Genomic DNA, 22,199 nt, shown 5'->3' on the forward strand with positions numbered 1-22,199 from the left:
ATTAGTGGAAAAGGAAACTGCACCTGAAATCAGTTTCTCTCTGTCCTTTGCACTTTCTTTGATATTCACTTCACTCCCTAAAAAATGCCCTTCCTGCCCTCACAATATCTTGTACTCTCGTGTTATTTTGCTCCTTCTCAAGTCTGTTAATCACATAAGATGCAAGGCATAGTAGGAATAAGAATCTTGGCGAAGAAGAAAGCAATGGTTTACTGATACTAGTGAATTAGATAGAAGGTGACAAAGAAATATTGCTTTCAATATCAATTACATTTACAATCAATATATAAATTGTGTATTTCTATTTTATTTAGAATGTATCATTATAACATTATAAAATAATTAGAATGATTACACTAATACATTCTTTAAAGTTTGATTAAAATATCTATTCAGTGAAAAATGCCTTGGTCAAAACTCACAAATTCTAATTTAAAACCACCAACTTGAAATTGAATTTGAATGTGAGATTTATCACAACTCAACAGTTCTAATTTGACTATTCTCCACCTAAAACCTGCCGAGTTACTGTAGAAGTCAATGGCAGAGGTCCCTTGAACTATTTGATGTTAATAGTAACGATGAGCCAAATTTTTTGCAAGTTTCTTTGAAAATGACGCCCCATAGACTCCAATGAGAGAGAAAAAAAATTTGCAAAAATTTTTTTTAAAGGATTTGAGTTTTCAGGTCGGGACTATTCAATCAAAATTTAGACTTTCACATTTTTCATAAATAACATACCATTTGAATTGTGAATAAAATCTAATTTATTTCGAGATTTTTTAAATTCACACTACTCTAAAATGCAACCTTTGATAAATAACCACCTAAATAGCTCAAAAACTACAAATAATAAAAAATTAAAACAAGATGCAAATTGTCTCATAATATCATTGTCTATATCATACTTAGGGGCAGATTCACTAAATTCGAGTGAAGATTCGAAGTAAAAAAACTTTGAATTTCGAAGTATTTTTTGGGCTACTTCAACCATTGAATGGGCTACTTCGACCTTCGACTACGACTTCGAATCGAAGGATTCTAACTGAAAATCGTTCGACTATTCGACCATTCGATAGTCGAAGTACTGTCTCTTTAAAAAAAACTTCGACCCCCTAGTTCGGCAGATAAAAGCTACCGAAGTCAATGTTAGCCTATGGGGAAGGTCCCCATAGGCTTGCCTAAGTTTTTTTGATCGAAGGATATTCCTTCAATCGTTGGATTTAAATCCTTCGAATCGTTCGATTCGAAGGATTTAATCGTTTGATCGAAGGAATAATCCTTCGATCGTACGATCGCAGAATTTGCGCTAGATCAATTCCTAGTCGAATATCGAGGGTTAATTAACCCTCGATATTCGACCCATAGTGAATCAGCCCCTTAAAGTTAATTTTAAGGTGAACAACCTCTTTAAGGTAGTATCTGTTGGTAAATAGTGAATTTTTCCCATTTCAACTAAAAATGTTGCGAATTTCCTGCGTCTCATTTTTGGACGCCGGCGAATTTTCGCAGCAGTTTCGGCAATTTATTTGCCAGTGGCGAAACATAGGAATTTGTTGTGAATTTGCGTCTGGTGAATAAATTTGCCGATCACTATTGGTAAACTACATAATGAGGGGTTCCCTATGGGATTTACTGTGTTGTTGGTTGCATGGCAGCCTATTATTTTTGATCATACACATAGAACCACATTCTCCCTCTTTAAACAACAGAAGTATGAACTGGCCAAGAATATAATCATGTTGCTGTCAACACATTTTGGGTAAATTGTACTATCCATTTATTGAGACAAGAGTAAACACCACTATGAGTTGTTTCTAAATAGAACCGATTAAGAAATCAAAAGGAAATAAGTTACAATTTTGTTGTTTTGCTTTCCCAGGCAAATCCCTTTACGGAGCCTGCTCATGAAATCAAATTATATTTTGTATTTTTATTCAGAGAAATGGTTCTGTATTCCCAGAAATGTTACGTGTGTGTGAGTTCCATATAAAAATAAAAAAGGAAAATTTCCCTAATTGTGACATCCACCTGCTGTTAATCTAATTTAACAGAATACTCATTTGTACCCTCAGTGATCTGGAAATTGAAAAATTCCTAGTTGTATATAGACTGCTTCTTCCATAAGACAAAGTATTTAAAAAGTAAACAATCACCAAAGCACATTTAGGTATATAGCAGGCAAGAATTATTCCCTTTAAAAAATGTGTTTGTGTATTTTTTTTCCATCATGAATAATGCCAGTCAGATATGGAGACACATCCAAGATTTACTGAGAGATCACATCAAAAAGCCAAAGTGAAAACGCCTGTAGCCAGTTGAAGAACAGGAGAGCGCATGGGGGCTCTGGATCTTTGAGAGTGGAAGACATGTAGGGAAGGTAGAGACATTCAGCATTAATGTGAGGTGTCTCCAGAGGCTGCAGCGTACACATTTGTAGAGAATGAGAATTTGATGCTTTCATTTACAGAAAGAAACAAAATTAATTAGCCAAGAGAGAATAAGTAATGCAAATGTTTCTGAATGAGATGGGAAAGAGATTAACTCAGCTGGCTAATACATCATTTGTAGGTGCGTTGTAGTGGAGATGAACACTTTACGTTCTGTGCTATAGTCTCCCCATGAAGCAAAATCAGGATGACGACCCATTGAGGGTTGAAACGCATAGATGTGAGCGGTGAATAAACCTTTTATACACTGATGAAATCTGCTGTGAGTGCTTTCAAACTTGGGCTTATGTGAATTACGGTTAGCACCCAGCCGTGATACTTTATATGGTGAGTGCCGTTATATGTGGAATTATATATATATATATATATATATATATATATATATATATATATATATATATATATATATATATATATATATCTATATGCACACAGACAGAGTGGACCTGAGATCTTACCTGTTGGATATCAGGTTTCAGTTCATTTACATCCCAATGCAATAAAGCGCCTTTAGGTGCTGTCACAGAATGTTTTCATGACTTCAAGTAAATTACAGGATTTAGCTATTTTCTTTAACTTCAGTCTCCCTTGTTGTCTCTTGGGGTTGCTTGCCAATTATTTTAATTTGCTAAATTGCATTAATAATAGGTGCAAGATGGGCTAAATTGTCCCTATACTGGGATTAGGCTAGGTGCAGTTGTATAGAGAGTCACAATGATAGCTACTGAACGCACTTACTTTGTTGGCTTACATTCTATAGAGTATCTAAGGCTGTCATTGTTTTCCCTCAGCTGTAAACTCAAGTACACTTCTCTTGCAAACAATTTATAGCAATTGGCACTTGATTATAAGATTTCTCAGCTGACACAAACACTTGGAAGGCAGAAACTAGCATTAGGTTGCTCTAGATCTGTGTATACTTCCAGGAATTAGCTTTTTAGAGAAATGGCAGAAAGGCTTGCAATTGAGATGGCCAACTTCATAGCTAGCTTTAAAAACAGTGATTTCCTATTGTTAGGAGAAAGGCATAAAGCAAGCAAAGCTTCACATGTAGTAAATAATGACAGATTTGTTTTATGTGGTTCCTATCCTTTTATGTTGAGAATGTTAGTTGAGTGTGCACTACAGCTTGAAAATTGCAACCTGAAATGGAGTTATACTATATACACAGTACATTTTGATTTTTGTTCTTCTTTATATTCTTTTGGGGCTTCACTATTGAGGATCATTCCATATTTGCAGTCTCTTTTACTAAAAAGTGAAATATTATTGTGAATGGAACTCTTCTCCTGCTCCTCACTTTGATAGTTTCTTTTAGCAGTGCACAAAAAAGTGCAGGGGTGCAGTAAATCAATAGGACACTAAGGGGCACATTTACTATGGGTCGAATATCGAGGGTTAATTAACCCTCGACATTCAACCATCGCAATATCGAAGTCAAAGGATTTACCGCAATTCGTTCGATCGATCGAAGGAAAAATTGTTCGATCGAGTGATTCGAAGATTTTTAATCCATCGATCGTATGATTTTCCTTCGATCACAAATTGCTAGGAAAGCCTATGGGGACCTTCTCCATAGGCTAAAATTGGTGCTCGGTAGGTTTTAGGTGGCGAAGTAGGTGGTCAAAGTTTTTTTTAAAGAGACAGTACTTTGACTATCGAATGGTCGAATAGTCAAACGATTTTTAGTTTGAATCGTTCGTTTCGAAGTAGTAGTCGAAGGTCGAAGTAGCTAATTCGATGGTCAAAGTAGCCAAAGAAATACTTCGAAATTCGAAGTATTTTTCATTCTAATCCTTCACTCGAGCTAAGTAAATGTGCCCCTTAAGCTGGCAACCAGAAAATAGGCCACTGCCACCCCACACATGGGTAAGAAAGACAGTAAAGTAGATAAAGTTTAGGTCTCTTGTATTCCTTTCACATCACATTCAATTCTTGTATCGCCTTTCACATCGCATTAAAGATGGGTCAAAATGTCACTGGGTGTTTTCATGCCATACAAATCCTGTGGCACTAATCTGACACTATTAGTTTTTAGGACCTTCCACTATTCTTTAGTTGTCCATCCATGGTGATATTTGAATGAAAAAGTAGAGCCTTCTCTTCCCTGTGTGCAGCTAGATTTATTTTGGGGGGAGGAGGGAAGACATTCACAAGGCAAATACCACAAGAAAATCATTTTGGACTGGCCAAAAGAATCTCGTTATTAATTAGAATTGAATGGTGATATTAGGCCCCAAGGGCCAAGCAATCAGATCATAATGACAGGGCTAAATACTGTCTGGGTGAGGACTGCATCAAAGAGTTGATGTGGTCCTGATGAGATTTTTAAAGCTGCCCAATAAACATGTGACCAATACAGAACCTTTTCAAACAAGTATGTAAGTATCATGTGTTAAGAAAGGAGCACGTTGAAATTAAATCAAACTTTTTAAAAGTGACAAAATCACCCTTAGGTATCTTTTCTTTTAATATCCAAGCTGAATATCCTCCTTCTCATTATATTCCAACTGTTCATTGTAATGTGCACTAGATTTCAACATCGCAGAGGATCACTGTTCATTTCTGCTGTAGAGCCAGAAGAATCAAACTAAAGCGACACATAATCTTTCTAAATTAAAAATGAACAACTCTTCTGGGCTTCTAATTAAGTGTGAAATTTTATCTTAACTCCGTCGCTGATTTTTACATGCTGAATATAAACATTTATCTGGATGTAACCGCCTGCAAGGAAAGGCAACAATGTGATTTTTTTTAAAGAAATAACGAGGGAGAGAGAATGAACTGACAGGTGCTAAAAGAAGGGACGGGATTATTAGAATTTGTTTTTTGATAATGTTTTTTTTTTACCTGTACTTTTCAATTACAGTAGTTACAGCACTATATAGTACAGTTCTCACCCCTCTGCAGTATAGTTTTTAGCAAACTACAATCCTCACCATCATCATCAGCTAGGTGGTGATATATAATTAGGCAATTTAGCATTAGCATCCTCCTAAACCATTCTATAGCCATTGGATTAGTATCATGCTGTTGTATTGACGGTTGCCTGAACATGTGTGATATTCTGGATAGTAGAAATGTTTTATTTGTTGTTTTTTTAAAAGGATTTACATTACCACAAAAATGCTGTTGTCACTATTTATGCTTATATAGTGGCACCCACATCCTGGTGCTTTTCTGTTTCCTTACTAGCAAACAATTGTCATTGTGTCTTACATTATGAAAGGATTTTACATATATACTCTATGTCAGAGCCAGTGTCTCACAGAACAAAACAGGATCAATGACTCTTTATCTGCAAGGCTCATTAACATTTACTGCACTAATGCTCGGAGGTGCCTATGACTGGAGCAACAATAAAAGTGAAAAAAAATAAGAATGCTTGAAAAGAAAAGTCTAATTTACAGTATATTAGGTATCCCCCTGTGAATTAAGCTGCAAAGGACTGCATCCTTTTAACATCAACCTAAACCTACCCTTCAATTTTCTTTTCATTAATAGTCTATAAAAGTAGGCATCCCAAATTAATTACAAACGCAAGGATTCTCAGTTGAGGATCACCCCTACTAGAACTACAGGACTGTCATTTCATAGTTATCTAACACATAGACAATTCAGTGCATTTTTTTCTTGACTATATACATTATTGAGTGACATTACTGTGTTTAGTTGTTCAGAGCTAGAAAAAACTGCAAAGGTTTTGGTTATTAAATGAAACCAAGAAGAGAGAGTAAATCTTAAAGGCCATGTAAATGCAAAAAAAAAAATCAAATTTTTACTTTCTTTAAAGAAAAAGAAACCTATCTCCAATATACTTTAATTAAAACATGTGTACTGTTTTGTAAGAAATCTGACTGTATGCAGTGAAATTCTCCCTTCATTTACTGCTGTGGATAGAAATGTCCATAGCTGCTCTGCAGGGAACCAATCATGCTTATGAACAGCAGGGGGAGCCCCCGCCTTACTTCCCAGCCATTCAGAACTCAAGCATCTTGTTTGTTTCCCTGAAGAACAGTTGGCAACTGTGTAGTAGAGGTTTGTATTGGGTTTTATTTTTGCCTGTACTTCCCCCTTTGCTGTTTCCAACTCTAGCTGCAGAGAAAAAGATCATGAATATACTTCTAATATCCTCATATTTTCCAACAAGGGGTACTTTATTTATTATAATACCCAAGTTCTGTGTCCCCTCAGGCGCCGGCTCGTTAGGGCGCGCACGCTTCTGTGGGATGTAAAGGCGCAGTTGCGCTGGCGTGATGACGCCAGCGCGCAGTGGCGCGAAACTCAAACACTATTTAAGGGCAATTCTGTGTGTGAGTCATTGCCCATTATAGGATTGTGTTCCTGGTGCTTCTAAGCTGTTAGCTATCTGTAATTCTGATTCCTGTTCCAACTTCGCTTATTCTATATCCCTGCTGATTGATCTCCTGGTTTGACCCTTGCCTGTCTGACTCCGTTTTGTACTCTGCCTGCCCCGACCCAGTCTGTTCTGACTACGATTCTGTCTACACTTTGTACGGTGACCCTCTGCCCTCTTAACTAACAGAATCCAAGATGGGAAACTCATGTGACTACCTTGAAGGCCTGCATTGTTACTATTATGATGCTGAACCTTTAGGCTAGTTTAGTATGTTCAGTATATAAAATATAGCATTTCTAGCTATAATCCTTTTTAGGCTTAAGTTCTCCTTAAACTGAAAATAATAACTTTTTTTAGGGCAATGGCACATAGGACATTCTGTCACCCTTGGTACATTTGCTATACTACGGGTGACAATGTCTCTAATTTCCTTCCTACCACAATAATGTGAATTATCAGTGGGACTTCACAAGTAAATCAATTTCTAGAAATTTTCTGATGAATATTACATATTTTGTGTATACCATTATACAAAAAAAAAATGTTGACACTATTGCAGGGAAATGTTATTGTCTAGTAGGGGTAGGGTGTTAAAATTACAATGGATCAGGGCATTTCTTTACCTGTTTACCTGCAGAAGTTCACCAGTGGACAAAGTGCCATGAGTGACATTAGCTTCAAAAAGACATTTTTCAATGGGTATTTTGTTTTTGCTTTTATTAAAAAAAGTAATAACAGGCATGCAATGTGTGTGGAGGGGAAGTCACCATAAATTCCTTTAACTAAAGAACTCCAGTTAATTAGGGAGAGCTTGATTCAGCATGTTTCAGATATACAATACCTATCTTGAACTGAAAGAGAGCTCAGCAATTTTTCTTATTAATGCACCGTGCTTCCATATGTTAGTGCTCCATAAACAGCCGCCCATTTATCCAAGAACACAACAACAGTCCCCAGAGGAACAGTATAGGAATAACTGCTGTGAAACAATGGCAGGCAAAGTCACACATACATCAGTTATACACACTGAGGTTTACAGCTTCCTACAGACAAAAAAGAGAGAAACAATAAAAAAACCTCTGAATTGAAATACCTTCAATGTCATTAACTTCTGGGCTACCATCCAAGTTTCTTATTTCCACTATTTTTTTTCCTTTAAATCAGCTGTCAAATGAGATCATTTTTGTAATTTAGTAACCAAGCTTCAACTTCTGCAACAGAGAGATCAGAGACAACCTATTGTATAAATCAGAATGAAAAACTTTGATGAGGTGTTTACTTAGACAGTGTGTAAAAACTAGATTGACTGTAATGACAACCATTTAAATCCATTTCTTTGATAGGCTGCCTTTTAATCTTGATGCTGTCCCCTAAGCAATAAAAATATTATATTTAGAAGAACTACAACTGTAATGTACATGTGTATACTGGATGAACTTCTTTTCCTTTTCTCCTCCTTTTCTAATAAAATTGGTTTCTGTATTCATTTCATTATTTAGGAAGTACAGTTTTTTTTAACCAGGACTACCCATATGAATATCAAACAAAAGATAATTAATGATACACTACATAAAAACAGAATAATTTGGGCTTAATATTTTCAATCCAATGATAACCCCAAGTGTTATGCAGGAAGCCTGAGAGAGCAATTAGAGCACTGCATATGCTATTCAGGAGTTTAACCAAGGAATCATCTCTGCTGGGCTAGCAATAGTTAAAGGGATACTGTCATGGGAAAAAGTTTTTGGTTTTTTTTTTGCTCTAGGAGACTTCTACACTGAAATCGTTTTTTGTTTTTTTTCAAAAGAGCAAACTGACTTTAATATTTAAATATTAATAAATATAATAAATACATAATATATTTTAAATATAATAAATAGATTTAAATTTGAAATCTGACATGGTGCTAGACATATTGTCAGTTTCCCAAGTGCCCCCAGTCATGTGACTTGAGCTCTTATACAGCTCAGTCACTCTTTACTGCTTCACTAAAAGTTGGAGTGATATCACTCCCCTCTCTCCCCAGCAGCCCATCAGCAGAACAATGGGAATGTATTTAGATAACAGCTTCCTGGTAGGTGTAAGAACAGCACTCAATAGTAAAAATCCATTCCCCACTGTGACTACAGTTACATTGAGTAGGAGAAACAATAGCCTGCCTAAAAACATTTCTATCCTGAAGTGCTGGCTCTTTCTGAAAGGTTGGAGGAGGTATGGGAAGTGGGAGGAGGCAGGGCGGGAAGTGGGTGGGAGGATGCGGATGGGAGTGCACCAGGCCTCCCTGAAGAATTATATTTGCAGGGGGGCCCAGCGCACTCTAGTTACACCACTGCTTACAACTAAAAAATAATATACTTGTTGGGTTAGGAATGAAATTTTACATGGTAGAGTGAATTATTTGCAGTGTAAACAGTGTAATTTAGAAATAAAAAGTTGCAATTTAAAGCAGTATAGCTTTGTCCCTTTTGGTTTTCTGACTCTTGAAACAACGGGGCTCATTTATCAACACTGGGCAAATTTGCCCATGGGCAGTTACCTATAGCAACCCATGGGTTCCTTCCAATGGGCACAGTGTCAGACTGGGCTGGCAGGACACCGAGAAATAATCCGGTGGGCCCCTCCAGCCCAGACCTTCCACACAGCCTGCACTCTGAACACTTCACCCCCACCTGACGCACACTGGTACGTGCTGGCGCAGTAGACAGCAGGGAATGCACCAGAGGGGCGGACGTGATTTACTGCTGGGGAGGGGGCGAGGGCCTTGATCCACCAGCTTTCCTGGCCTCACTGCCCAGACATGTCCACACAGCATGCATTCTGAACACTTCACCCTTGCCTGACGGGCACCGGTACATGCTGGCAGGGGATGTGACAGAGGGGCAGACGTGATTTATGGCTGGGGAGGTGGGGATGAGGGCCTTGATCCACCAGCTCTCATGGCCCCGCTAGCCCAGACCCACTTCACACAGCCTGCCTGCCGTCCTGCCCTCCACCAGGCGGGGGGGGGGGGGGGTTGGGGGTGATGAGCGGCTTAGGAGGGGGGGCCTGAAGGGGGTGGGGGGGCCAAGACTCCCCCAGTCCGACACAGTCTTGGCTGGCATACATATTGCTTTGGATTTGCCTCACGACTTCGGAAAACCAATACAAGCAATAACTATCTCATTCCGCCAATGTTTTGTATTCTTGCCAGTGGGAAGGCATTTTGTGTAGATTATTAGCCCTCAGTAGAGAATATTTGTTGCTGGCTGACTAATCTCCCCGTGTGCCACCACCCTTAGAGTAAAAAATATAAACAATAAGATTGATACAGATATAACACAAGCAATTATAGGAGTTCTTATCAATGTGATTTTTGGTAAGAAATTAATGGTTATCAAATCTGTGTTCAAAAACTGCAGTGATCAAAACATCTCCCTGTTCTATCAGCACTAAATAAAACAGTGGCACATATTACAGTTTCTCCCTTTACTGCTTTACAGATCTAGAAGTCACTCGAGTTTCAGAAAGGCTTATCCTTTTGGTCACTGTGCTCTTTGAAGAGACCAAAACAGACATTGCATTGAAATCCTTGTCAAAATAGCTTGGAAAAACTTTACATAAAAGAGTCAGATTTTAGAATATGCAAATTTTTAGAACAAATCTTGTCATTCAGCCTTTTATCTATTCACAGACACATCTCCCTGACTATTATCCAAATGATAACTGATAAGGACACTTTCAGTCAGAATTAAGGTTTTAATAAAATTCTTCCTATCTCTCTGTCTTGTCATGATGAGTGATCTGTTTAAAAAAAAATTGAAAAAAAAGATGATGAACCAGAAAAAAAACACGCTGTGTTAAATCAGATGCATATATGTGCAAATTACTGTGAGTCACACATAAGTCGTCAAGATGCTTGAGGTTACCCATCCATTACCGCAACTCTGTATGATAGCAATGTTGATTGTGTTGCAGCTGCAAAGTAAAAAGCAAGGTCAGGAATTTAGTTTAACATTACCATTTATTTTACTTGAATGATTTAAGCAGGAAATACTTTAGAAGTTTAATATGTGAATTAAAATTCCCTTTTATTATTACACCCACAATGTACATGATGCAACTAAACACGTTTTACAATAAATATTCATATTTGTATGCAATTTATATTGTTATACCATTGCTAGGATTTCCCTGTCCCTATCAAAATGGTGAGCAATTCAATGTTATCTGTATGATGATGATTCCCCAGCACTTTTACAGAGATATAACATTTACATAATTCCCTATAGTGGAGCCTACAAGCTAATCGTTTCAAACCCGATGATTGGACATTTCTGCTCTGATAATGAAGTTATTCCTATAGTAGTAGACATATGCTACCAAGCTGAAGGACAAAGAGTAAAGCTGGCCATATATGTACCAGTGGCTCTTCCTCCCTCCTGCTTTTACAATTGTTTGGGCTATTGGCCCCCAACAGAACTGCAGAAAGGTGACCATCAGGGGCGTAACTACAGAGGAAGCAGACCCTGCGGCTGCAGGGGGGCCCAGGAAGTACAGGGGGCCCCATGAGGCTCTCATTGATGAGCAATTTGAACATATATTGGTAAAACAGGACAAACACTGGATATGTTGGGGGCCCTAAAATTAATTTGCTGTGGGGCCCAGCAACATCTAGTTACGCCACTGGTGACCATGTCTGGCCCCTCATAAGGAATAAGCATACTTTGCACAATCAGCTCATGCGTGGCCACCTTAAGATGAGTCAGTGCACAACAAAACCCACAAATTCTGTATGAGAGTCAGTGGTTCTTTCTCCTAATGCTTCTAATACCATTCACCTAGATCAATGGTCCCCAACCAGTGGTTTCTGAGCAACATGTTGCTTACCAACCCATTGAATGTTGCTCCCAAATCGGTGGCTCCTGAGCAACAAGTTGCTCACCAACCCATTGAATGTTGCTCCTTAACCATTGGCTCCTGAGCAACATGTTGCTCACCAACCCATTGAATGTTGCTCCCAGTAGACTCAAATCAGGTGCTTATTTTTGAATTCATGACTTTGGGGCAAGTGTTGGTTGCATAAAAAACAGGTGTACTGCCAAACATAGGGGCAAATTCACTAAGATGCGAAGCGCAGAACGCTAGCGTTAATTCGCTAGCGTTTGGCATTTTCGCTACTGCGCAAATTCACTAACGAACGCTGGCGTAGTTTCGCTAGTGTTACTTCGCAACCTTACGCCAGGCGAAGTTTCGCTAGCGACGAAACTACGCAAATTCACTAACTTGCGCAGTGTACTGAACGCTACCTTTTACGCTAGACTTCCTTCGCCACCTCAGACCTGGCGAAGCGCAATAGAGTAGATAGGGATTGTTTAAAAAAAAAGTCAATTTTTTTTCTAAGTCCCAAAAAAACGCTGGCGTGTTTTCTACGATGGCTGATAGGCTGAAAAAGATCGAAAATTTTTTGGGGCTCCCCTTCCTCCCCCCTACATTTCCTGACTCATGGCAACTTACCTAGACAGTGGGCACATGTGTAGGGCAAAATAAAATTTTTATTTGCAGATTTGAAGGTTTTCTAGGCATTTGTAGTGCAGATACGTGTTCCTCAATTGAAATTTGAATTTCGCGCCGTATGCAAATTAGCCTTCGCTAGCGCAACTTCGCTTTATATAGCGAATCAACGCTAGCGCAACTTCGCAACCTTACGCTACCCCTGTGCGCAACTTCGGATTTTAGTGAATTTGCGGAGCCCTGGCGAAACTACGCCTGGCGAAGTGCGGCGAAGTTGCACCTGGCGCAACTTCGCATCTTAGGGAATTTGCCCCATAGCCTCCTGTAGGCTGCTAGCACACATAGGGGCTAACAATTGTCAGTCAGAGCCCATAATTGACACCCCAGCTTGTGTTGCTCTCCTAATTCTTTTAACATTTGAATATGGCTCACATGTAAAAAAGGTTGGGGATCCCTGACCTTGATGCTGAAGGCTTTGACTCTTTGTGTACCATTCTTTTAGACAACATGGTGCAAAACAGTAGCCTAACTTCTCTGGGAGTAAAAAAAAAAAAAATTTACACGCAAAGTAAAGATGTTTCCTGCAAGCAATGGGTGGCAACTATTATAAAAAAAATACTTGATGCTATACGAACCCACAAAACATTCATTCAATTATTGTATCATTGATATAAAACTTATATTCCCTACCCGGGATCTGTAATGGCGTTCTGTAGAAAGTGCAGCATAAGTGACAGGTTTCTGTATAGTTTTCTTGTAGTAGGAGTTTCAGCAATGATCGCTATACAGACCATTAGTACACACCACGGCAATAAAACTCATCCTGCATTGTGATGTGATCTTTTTAACTGCCTTGTATTATTGATTTTGCTATAAAACATAGTAGACTGCAATTGCCTACATTAAATTGATGGGGAGATGAAAGTGCAGATTCTTTTGCACAAAATAAAGTCCAACACCTGTTTTAGATATATTTTCTTGTGCATCAACTATTCATTACTCTGACTCTGAGTAATCTTCCCACTTAATTGTGTATATAGACACGGCTGAATTTATAGTATTGATGTTCTGAAGGAAGAAGCAAGAACTTTACATACGATGTTCATTGTATCTGGATATGTTTTGCCTTCATTTAATTATATATTAAGAAATATTTACTCTGGCCTCTTATTTACTTTCTTATATATTCATAGAACTTCGGCTGAATTACCTATGACTCTAACCGTGTTATGCACTATGGGAAATTGTGGGATGGAATTGAAAAAATATTTCAACCTACATCTGTTCTCTGATATGAAATTTCACAAGATTTGTTGCACAAATTTACCATGTACTTGTTCTCATCCCTCTGCAGAACAAACAGACATAAAGTTGTTAAGTAGCCTGTAAACTAGAGTTATATCATCCATAATGGGGAAACAAATAAATGAACAGGTGCAACTAAATAAAATGAAAACAACAACAATAAACGGTTCCTATATTATATGTAATGATTATGATCCCAAATGCACCTATGATTAAATATACAGGTATGTGACCTGTTATCCAGAATACTCAGGACCTGGGGTTTTCCAGATAACTATTCTTTCTGTAATTTGGATCATCATATCTTAAATATACTAGAAAATCATGTAAGCATTAAATAAACCCAAGAGACTGGTTTTGCCTCCAATAAGGATTATTTTAATTTTTTTTGGCTCAAGTACAAGGTATTGTTATATTATTACAGAGAAAAGGGAAATCATAAAATTTGGATCAATTGGATAAAATGGAGTCTAAGGGAGATGACTATTCTGTAATTCAGAGCTTTCTGGGTAATGGTTTTCCGGATAACGGATCCCATACCTGTGTGTGTGTATATTTATTGGAATAAAGCATTCCTGGGTCAGCACTTCCCTTAGTGAAACAAGTCTCTTTTTATTTTACACATATCACAGTGCTCCAACGTTTTGGTCCCTCTTGGGACCTTTCTCAAGTATACAGTATATACATAATCCATGTGTTCCTTTTTTTCAATATTTAAAATGTTACATCATAAATTTATATAAACTGATGTATAACCATTTCTTTTGGTTGGAGTACACTCGAGGGGGCTCATTTATTAACGCAGCACAGCACCTAATCTGCCTTGACTGAATGTATGCTCCAAATACGCAAATACATTTGAATTAAATTGCCAGTAAAATATTTTTGCGAAGGTTTTGTTTATGTGCATGTTGCAAATATTAGGCAATTATGTCACAAGTAATGACATCTTTCGTACACAGCTGCATTGATATTTTTACAGGTGGTAGTTTGTGGCATACTTCTAATGCAGTTGTGGCCAGTAACGCTAGTATATGTGTATCATCAGAAAATTAGCAGTTTCCTGCTTCACAAATTTCAGCGTCCAAAGTAGCACATTAATTGCACTTTAAAACATTTGTGCGCTACTTTATTAAATATATATGTAAGCGCCGGGCAACAATGTAACCTGTGCAACCTTTTCAACTCTACGTTGCATTAATAAATATGTTGGTGTATGTTATTTGTCACACTATTGTATCTAACTTATTGTATTCTGCAATAGAGTGAGTTATTATGCATATGATAAATATAATAATAATAATGTGCCCTAGTTAGCAAACAATCAAATTTTAATCCAAGGTTCTTTCTGCAACTGTTTAGGAAAAGTTAATTACTTATTTGTGTTACTAACCATATTTATGCAAGAAGTGTGCTGCCAGCAGCAGAGCAATCTTTTTTTTCTGACAAAGCTGTGACACTATCCCTTTAAATAACATCTAATTATATTGGATTCATGAAATAGTTCTGTGGGAACACAAGCTATACAGAAAACAGGTAGTTTTTAGTAAACAAGATTGTTTTCGCCATTTACTTTTACATCAGTCAGGGATAAGATTCCTCAAAATTGGACATTTCATATGCTTGCACTCCATGATTCACAGAAAGTAAAACTGAAGATGCATTCTATATCTTAGCCAGGCAGGGCTGTATTATTCCATGATAATGTACTTCCTTCAACTTCAGGACACAAGATAAACCCAAAAAATTTTGTCAACATATTTATATTTTGACTTGTGTATATTGTTGCCCTTTCACAACAGTAATAGTAGATTACAAGGTTCCACCCCCTAAAATGTATTTTTACATAATAAAAAAAAGATAACTTCCATTGTACGTTAAATGGAAACTATAATTCCTAATATAGTTAGTTAGCAAAAAGAATGTATCTATAAAGGCTGGAGTGACTGGATGTCTAATACAATAGCCAAAACACTACTTCCTGCTTTGTAGCTACCTTGGTTTCCACTGATTGGTTACCAGGCAGTAACCAATCAGTGACTTGAGGGGAAGCACATTGGCCATAACTGTTTTGTTTGAATCTGAGCTGAATTCTGAGGATCAATTGCAAACTTGCTGAACAGATATGCCCCATGTGGCCCCCAATAAAGTCTCTGAATAACTCAAGAGTTAGAGAGTTGAAAAGCAGGAAGTAGTGTTCTGTTCTGTTAGACATCCAGTCACTCCAACCTTTATACATTACATTTTTGGCTAACTAACTATATTAGGAACATTTTTTTATTTTGCACATACAATCTATTTACCCAGGTTTTATTGTTACACTGAACTGTTCCTTTAAGGAATTCCCCCAAATTTTTTACAGTTCTCCTGAGTTTTGCAGGTTTTTTCAGTGTGAACATGCACCTTGAGCATTCAGTGACATCATAAGCGCTTCTGTTCATGTGCGATGCACAAACCGTGGCTTCAGTCGGGCAAATGCGTATATGCAGTGATGTCATTTCCTGTGATGTCACTGCACTAGGAAATATTTAGTTGCACGCCACAGCCTTCCCTCACTTTGCTTGCCCACCAGCTTGATACCTCTGCAGTTGGGGTGGGATACACAAAAGTGACATTAAGATGAATTTGGTGCTAAAATAGTCAAGATCGTTTGATAGATTTGTCTGGGGTATTTTTACAATAACAAAAAATTAGGACGGTAAAATAACAGCCAAGGCTGAGGCTAGTATTATAAATTTACTAGCAATGTACTTGTCCAGTGAAGTAAGTACAGTCAGTACAGCAGACCACATGGCCGTGCAGGGGCCCACACTGTGCTATACTGTAGTTTCCCCTTCCCAGTTCTCTATGAAGATGCTCGCTTATTTTGCAGGTATGCAAAAGAGGGAGGGTTTGGCTACTGTAAGCGTGCCAGACCCCTCGAAGATTTCTCGCAGGGGGGCCCAGTAGGACCAAGGTATACCATTGTACTTGCTGGTTAATTTGTAATAACTAGTTAATGCGACCCTGGTCTTCCTTCAGTCCATGCCCTCCTGCCTCCTCCCCATTCTCCACTTCCTAGCTCCCAGAGCCTCACTAATTCGCTTTCCTATTAAAGGAAAACTATGCCCTAAACTGAATACTTAAGCAACAGATAGTATATCATATTAAGTGGTATTTTAAAGAATTTTACCAAACTGGGATACATATTTAAGTAAATATTGACCTTTTACATCTTTTCGCTTAAAGGGCACCTGTGGCCAAAATATATTATCCCCAAATAAAGGTATGGGCTAATAGAGCCTGCATCCTTTTTGGGGGTAACAGTAGTTTTCAAAAAAAAAAAAAACCCCTCCAGGGCTAGGCTACCCGCACCAGCTCCTGGTTTGAGCAGCCATGTTGGGGCACATACATTTGCATAATGAGTGAATGCTGCAATTTGCTCATTATGCGCTTGTGAGGTGATGTCAGAAGTGTGTTATGCTCATGTGCTTTGATCAATATGGCCGCTTGCACTGGGATCTCCCTCGGGTGTGAGTCTCCTAGCGTTGGTGGGGGGCAATTTTTTTTTTAATTAAAACTACTGTTACCCCCAACCGGAATGCAGGCTCTATTACCCAGCACCTTTGGTTGGAGATAATAGATAGCCTGCAAATTATGTTGGGTATAATATATATGTGCCCTTTTAGATCCCATTTTGTGTCATCACATATTTTTCTACAGATCTACATTGTTCAGGTGTACAGTATTCCTTTTGGCCAGCTTCCTGATGTCATGATGACACTTGCACAACCTGGACACACTTTGCCAATGGTCATCTACAAGGTTTTATGAAACTGAAGTTCTAATTTAAAACTGTTAAACATCCTTAGTCCAATTTCACTTATCCCCACTTTTTGTGAATTCTCTTAGGTGTGTTAATCAACATCTTCTGCTACACTATGTCGGCAGTCAAAACCAGCAGTGCAATACTGCTTACTGCAGTTACGTTTACAAATAATACTAAAACCCCATAAAACATTTAATGCATATATACTGGAAAGTTTCATGCAATTAGATTTTCTTTCATAATGAAAAGAAAGGACCCCTTTAAAATCCTTACCAAAGGAAAAACTGACTCATGACTATCCCAAAACAGAAGAACTCCTTGGGAGTTGTGGATTGCTGAAGTGCAGGTTCAATAGGTGGGAGGAGGAGCAGAGGCTGTTAGCACCACCCTGTCTAGCCTGCAGCTTCCCTCCCCCAGATCTCCTTAGTCCTGTAGTGAGAGTATCACCGCAGTGCTCTCCTCCCGCTGCCGCTACTGTCGCCGCCGCCGCCGCCGCTGCTGCTGTTGCTGCCTGTGGAGCCGTGGCTCTGATTCAGTGGCTGCAGCCCTGTGAGTACTGGAGCTACTCCATTTTAGAGCCGGAATCGCTGCTTCTCTCTCTCTCCAGCCATGAGGGAGCTGCTGAAAGGGTGAGTTGTGGGAGGAATGTGCCAATCAGCTGGGGCTTTGTGTGAGCTTTCTCCTCCAGCTGAAACTTTGTGCGAGAGCTCAGGGGCTGCTGCTGTAGATTGGGTTTCTGGCTGACATGTTGGGATGTGCTAGAGAGTTTCCTTGGGCTCAGGGAGCTGCAGGTATGTCGGGGCATGTTGCACTGAGGGCTGACACCTTCCCGAGCCTCTGCCTGATCTGCTAATGCACATCTGTGTGCTGATTAAAGCACTGGCAGTTATTCCTGCAACCTGCAGCTCTCCAGCTGTTCTTGGATTGGCTCCCTTAGCCTGTGGCTGCGGGGGATTCTGGGACTTGTAGTTCAATAACAGCTGGAGCAGAGCACAGATGGAAGCTGCAGGTTTTCTGGGTGCTTGGATTGAACTAGGATCAGGGAGAACCATGAGAGATTTCTTATTTTCTAAGAATGTGTTGCTGCTAGGATAGAGCTATTCTGCATTCCTAGGCAGCAGCAGCAGTAGGTGCTTATTTTCCCCTCAATCTAGAAGTTTAGAATAAGTGATTGGCTGCCCAGCTTGGAACACATGCTTTAGGAACTGCTGGGTCCCCCCCCCCCCTCCTTCTCTCTGCTCCATTCAGACTTCTTAAAAGGTCAACTTTCTGCCTGATTTCTTTTGGGAACACACAATGGCATTTTAGTACCTGGTGTAGATTTTTATTTATTTAGTGTAGCACGCTGGTGTCGGGCAGAAATGTGGCAGCAGGTGCAGGAAAGCAAGCCCAATATTAAAAGGAAAGAATAACTAAAAGTTCCATAGACAAAAAGCTTGATCAGGAGGCACCTTCCCATGGATTATAAATGATATATAATTCTTATTATACCACAATGTTGCCAGTAATGACTCTTCCTAGACACAGCCACAGGATGCCTGATGTTACCTTTATAAATTTAACTCCTTCACCACTGCAAACAAACTGAAGGATCTGATCTACGCTGTCATACAGGAATGCAATGTTTTCCTTTATAGCTCCTGGTACCAATAATTCATTGGCTGTGACATAATTTACATCCGTCAGCCCCTGGGGATAACTTGACTAGAAAGAGCAGCTACAATTATAAATTATTTCTTTGAAAGGAAATAGCCTTTGGATATATACCTGTATTCTGAATGGCAGATTAATGTTGGACTTAAATAACCCTGTAATGTGTCTGCTACGGATTGTTACACAAATTAAGAGCACATTTTTTTTTTTATGTGAAGCAAGCTAGATGGCGGCAGGCGGGTTGATGTTCATCTCCTCTATTGTTAGTAGGCACTTTACTGTCATTTCTGGGGGTGAATGAAGACCCAATATTATGTATGAAAACTAAAATTTTATTGTAAGATTTGCACAGAGCTTGCATGTTCTGCCTGTGTGTGTCCATACTCCCCCATAAACATACAGGCAGGTTTATTAAGCTGTGTATATGTTTGGGACTTTGATTGTTAGCTTCACTGGGGGAGGGCTTGATGGGGATGTAGAATCTGTGTAAAGCGCTGAGGAATATGTCACTGCAATATAAATCAAGGATAATTTAAAAAGGAAATGTCAAACTGCAGGCACTAAGTGGGTGGAATAGGGTTTTCAGGGAAGGAGATCTATGTGCAAGGAAGAGTGCCACACCCTGCTGCCCAGATGTTGTCTATTCCCATTTGGCTCTTGGGGAATGCTGGGAGTGGTAGTTCACAGCAGCATTTTCTAGTTGGGCTGGTGTACAAAATATGTATGTGTTTTTGACACTAAGGTCCCAGTCTCATAAGACTCAACAGTAAAATGACACTGGTAGAAGTGGGGAGGAATTGGCACTTGAAAAAGCAAATAGATCAGTCAGCTGTAGGGCCCTCTTCAGAAAAGCTCAAGTAATCATTACCTTCCTCCTTCCTGTGAAAGCAAACTGAAAATGTGCAGCTCCTCAAGAAGAGCCTATTTATGTCTAACACATGGACGACCTTTGGCTTGCTCTTCAGCTGATCTGGCACAATGTTTCCCAATCTCAATATTTATTTAAGCCCCCTTTTATCAGTTTCTTAGATTTGCAAAAGCACAGTACCTTTAATTGAAACTGCAGAGTATGTTTGCGCTTCATAAATACCATTACGTTTTTCAGGGGACCAGAAAAAAATTGTGTAAAATCCAGAAAATTGTAAAATCAGGGTAATGTATTATGCATAATATATAGGTGGGACCACAAAACAACAATGTAAAATGAGGGAAAACTTTAAATCAGGGGATGTAAAATTGAGGTTCCACTGTTTGTGCTAATAAACAAGAATTGGTCACTGCTTTACCATAATCATTTCCAAACCCTCTCTTTTACCACATTATAAAATATGGTTATTTCATGCAGTGTTTTTGTACTCCTCATTAATCAGTGCTAGAGCTAGGCAAACATACAATATAACCGCTCACCTTGGGCACCAAAGCAAAGAAACAAAGGCTTGGAAACTAGGTCGACTTTGCGGGACAGTAAAGTCTCTGGATTTTCTCACTGCTTTGTATATTCTAGGCATTGTTGTCTCGCAGTGAGTGAGTGGGAAGTGACTGCTCGACACTATCAAGTGGAGTGTCTAAAACTATTTTCACCTTGCAGTGGGCAAGGGAAGAGCATGTCACAGGTATATTGCCTGTTCAGATCCTTAGGAGATTGTATTGCAGTGCAGGCAGCCAGTTTCCCTAGCCATAAAAACCGGCTACGTTTATTCCGAGAGCTAAAGAGAACTTTTGTTTTTTTTTGTTATGTTTTCCATTTTCAATTAGATTGTTGTCAAGTTTATCCCTTATTTACACAAGATTGTTGATCGGCTTGCTGCACTCTCCAAAGGTAAAGCTTTGTTTTTTATCAATATTTGAAGTTTTTTGACGTATAGTCAAGACTGGCCATAGGAGCTTTCAATGTGGTGTGGATAGCTACAACTTCACATGAGGCATCAGCATACCTCCCAACATTTTGGAAATAGAAAGAGTGACAAAAAGATTTGCCGCACGGAGCCCAGCAAATTTTTTTTGGCCAGGCCCATTTTGTGGCCACACCCATAATTACCAAGTTAAATTTTACAAAATTGGCAGGTTATGAAAATGTTAACACATTTCTGTGGTTTTTATGTGTTATTAAAGTTTTGCTAATGAAGGTGAATTGCACTTTAAGCTGCAAGTTACAGTTCCCCCAAGAGACCTGTTTATCTTAAATAGTTACAATTGTTTCTTTGCTTATCTTAAATTGTAACAAATATATCTGTGCACCAGCTATGTATTCTGGGCTCTCTGCCAAAAGCCAATTAAGTTTTAGAAACTTTGTATCTTTTTCTGGCTGTTCAGTGCAGAAGATCAAAGAGAAAATTGGGACATTTCAGTAACAATCCGGGACTGTGGGTTGAGCTGTCCAAATCGGGACTGTCCCGTGAAAAACTGGGCAGTTGGGAGGTATGCATCAGGCAGATAGCACTGTTGGAGGCAGGATAAAACGGAAAACATCCTCAAGCATTGTCGAGAGTTCACTCTTGCTGTAAAAGCCTCTTTGCACAAGTGTCTGTTGGTATGGCTTAATGCTGTATGTATTTATCAATTGGCCTTAATGCTTAAGTTTCCCAGGACTGTCATTTGTGGTGGGGTACCTTAAGTGGGCCACATACGTGTAATATGGGAATCATTATCCGGTACAGCATTTGCAGTCTTTGAATTCTGTTGTACTTCAACTCCCAGCATTCAACAGCAACTGAAGGCTGTTCAGGGGTTCCGGAAGTTGTATTTCAATAATGTCTACATTGTTGCATGTTGAAGTGAATATAAGATTTGTGACACGCTATATGTAATATACACAGAAGGCAAGTCACAGGGTACAGTGGAGTTTTCCTGCTACAATGTCCGTTCTGTGGGTGCCACCAACTTTGCTCATTTCCCCCCCCCCTCCAGGTAGGCATTTCTGTAAGCTCTAGTTCTCTGGATCTTTAAAAAAAGGGTTACTTTCATATTGTGAACTTTGTGATCTTATAGTTAGCGAGCTTTATGTATTACCAACCCAATATTTCATGATATAAGCCGTGTGTTTTTATACTGATATTTAATGTCTGTTCACTCTGCACAAACACACTATCACACTATACTGGGTTCGCCGTTTTTTAGGCACATCATGTCTATA

The 22,199-nt window shown here is 38.9% G+C and overlaps 1 protein-coding gene across 3 annotated transcripts in view; it reads left to right on the plus strand.

Annotated features, from left to right (window-relative positions):
• dmd.1.S (dystrophin, gene 1 S homeolog) overlaps nucleotides 1–22,199 on the plus strand; it is a 935,293-nt gene that overhangs the window by 804,665 nt on the left and 108,429 nt on the right. The window contains exon 1 of one of the 3 annotated variants that reach the window (XM_018249734.2): nucleotides 17,749–18,042. The exons of the other annotated variants lie outside the window; for them this stretch is intronic. Coding sequence (XP_018105223.1) covers nucleotides 18,023–18,042 — 20 coding nt within the window. The 5' untranslated portion in view covers nucleotides 17,749–18,022. Of the gene's footprint in view, nucleotides 1–17,748; nucleotides 18,043–22,199 lie in introns of those variants that run through there. 3 annotated transcript variants of the gene reach the window in all.

Source organism: Xenopus laevis, chromosome 2S (assembly GCF_017654675.1).
Source record: "Xenopus laevis strain J_2021 chromosome 2S, Xenopus_laevis_v10.1, whole genome shotgun sequence".
NCBI lineage: Eukaryota > Metazoa > Chordata > Amphibia > Anura > Pipidae > Xenopus > Xenopus laevis.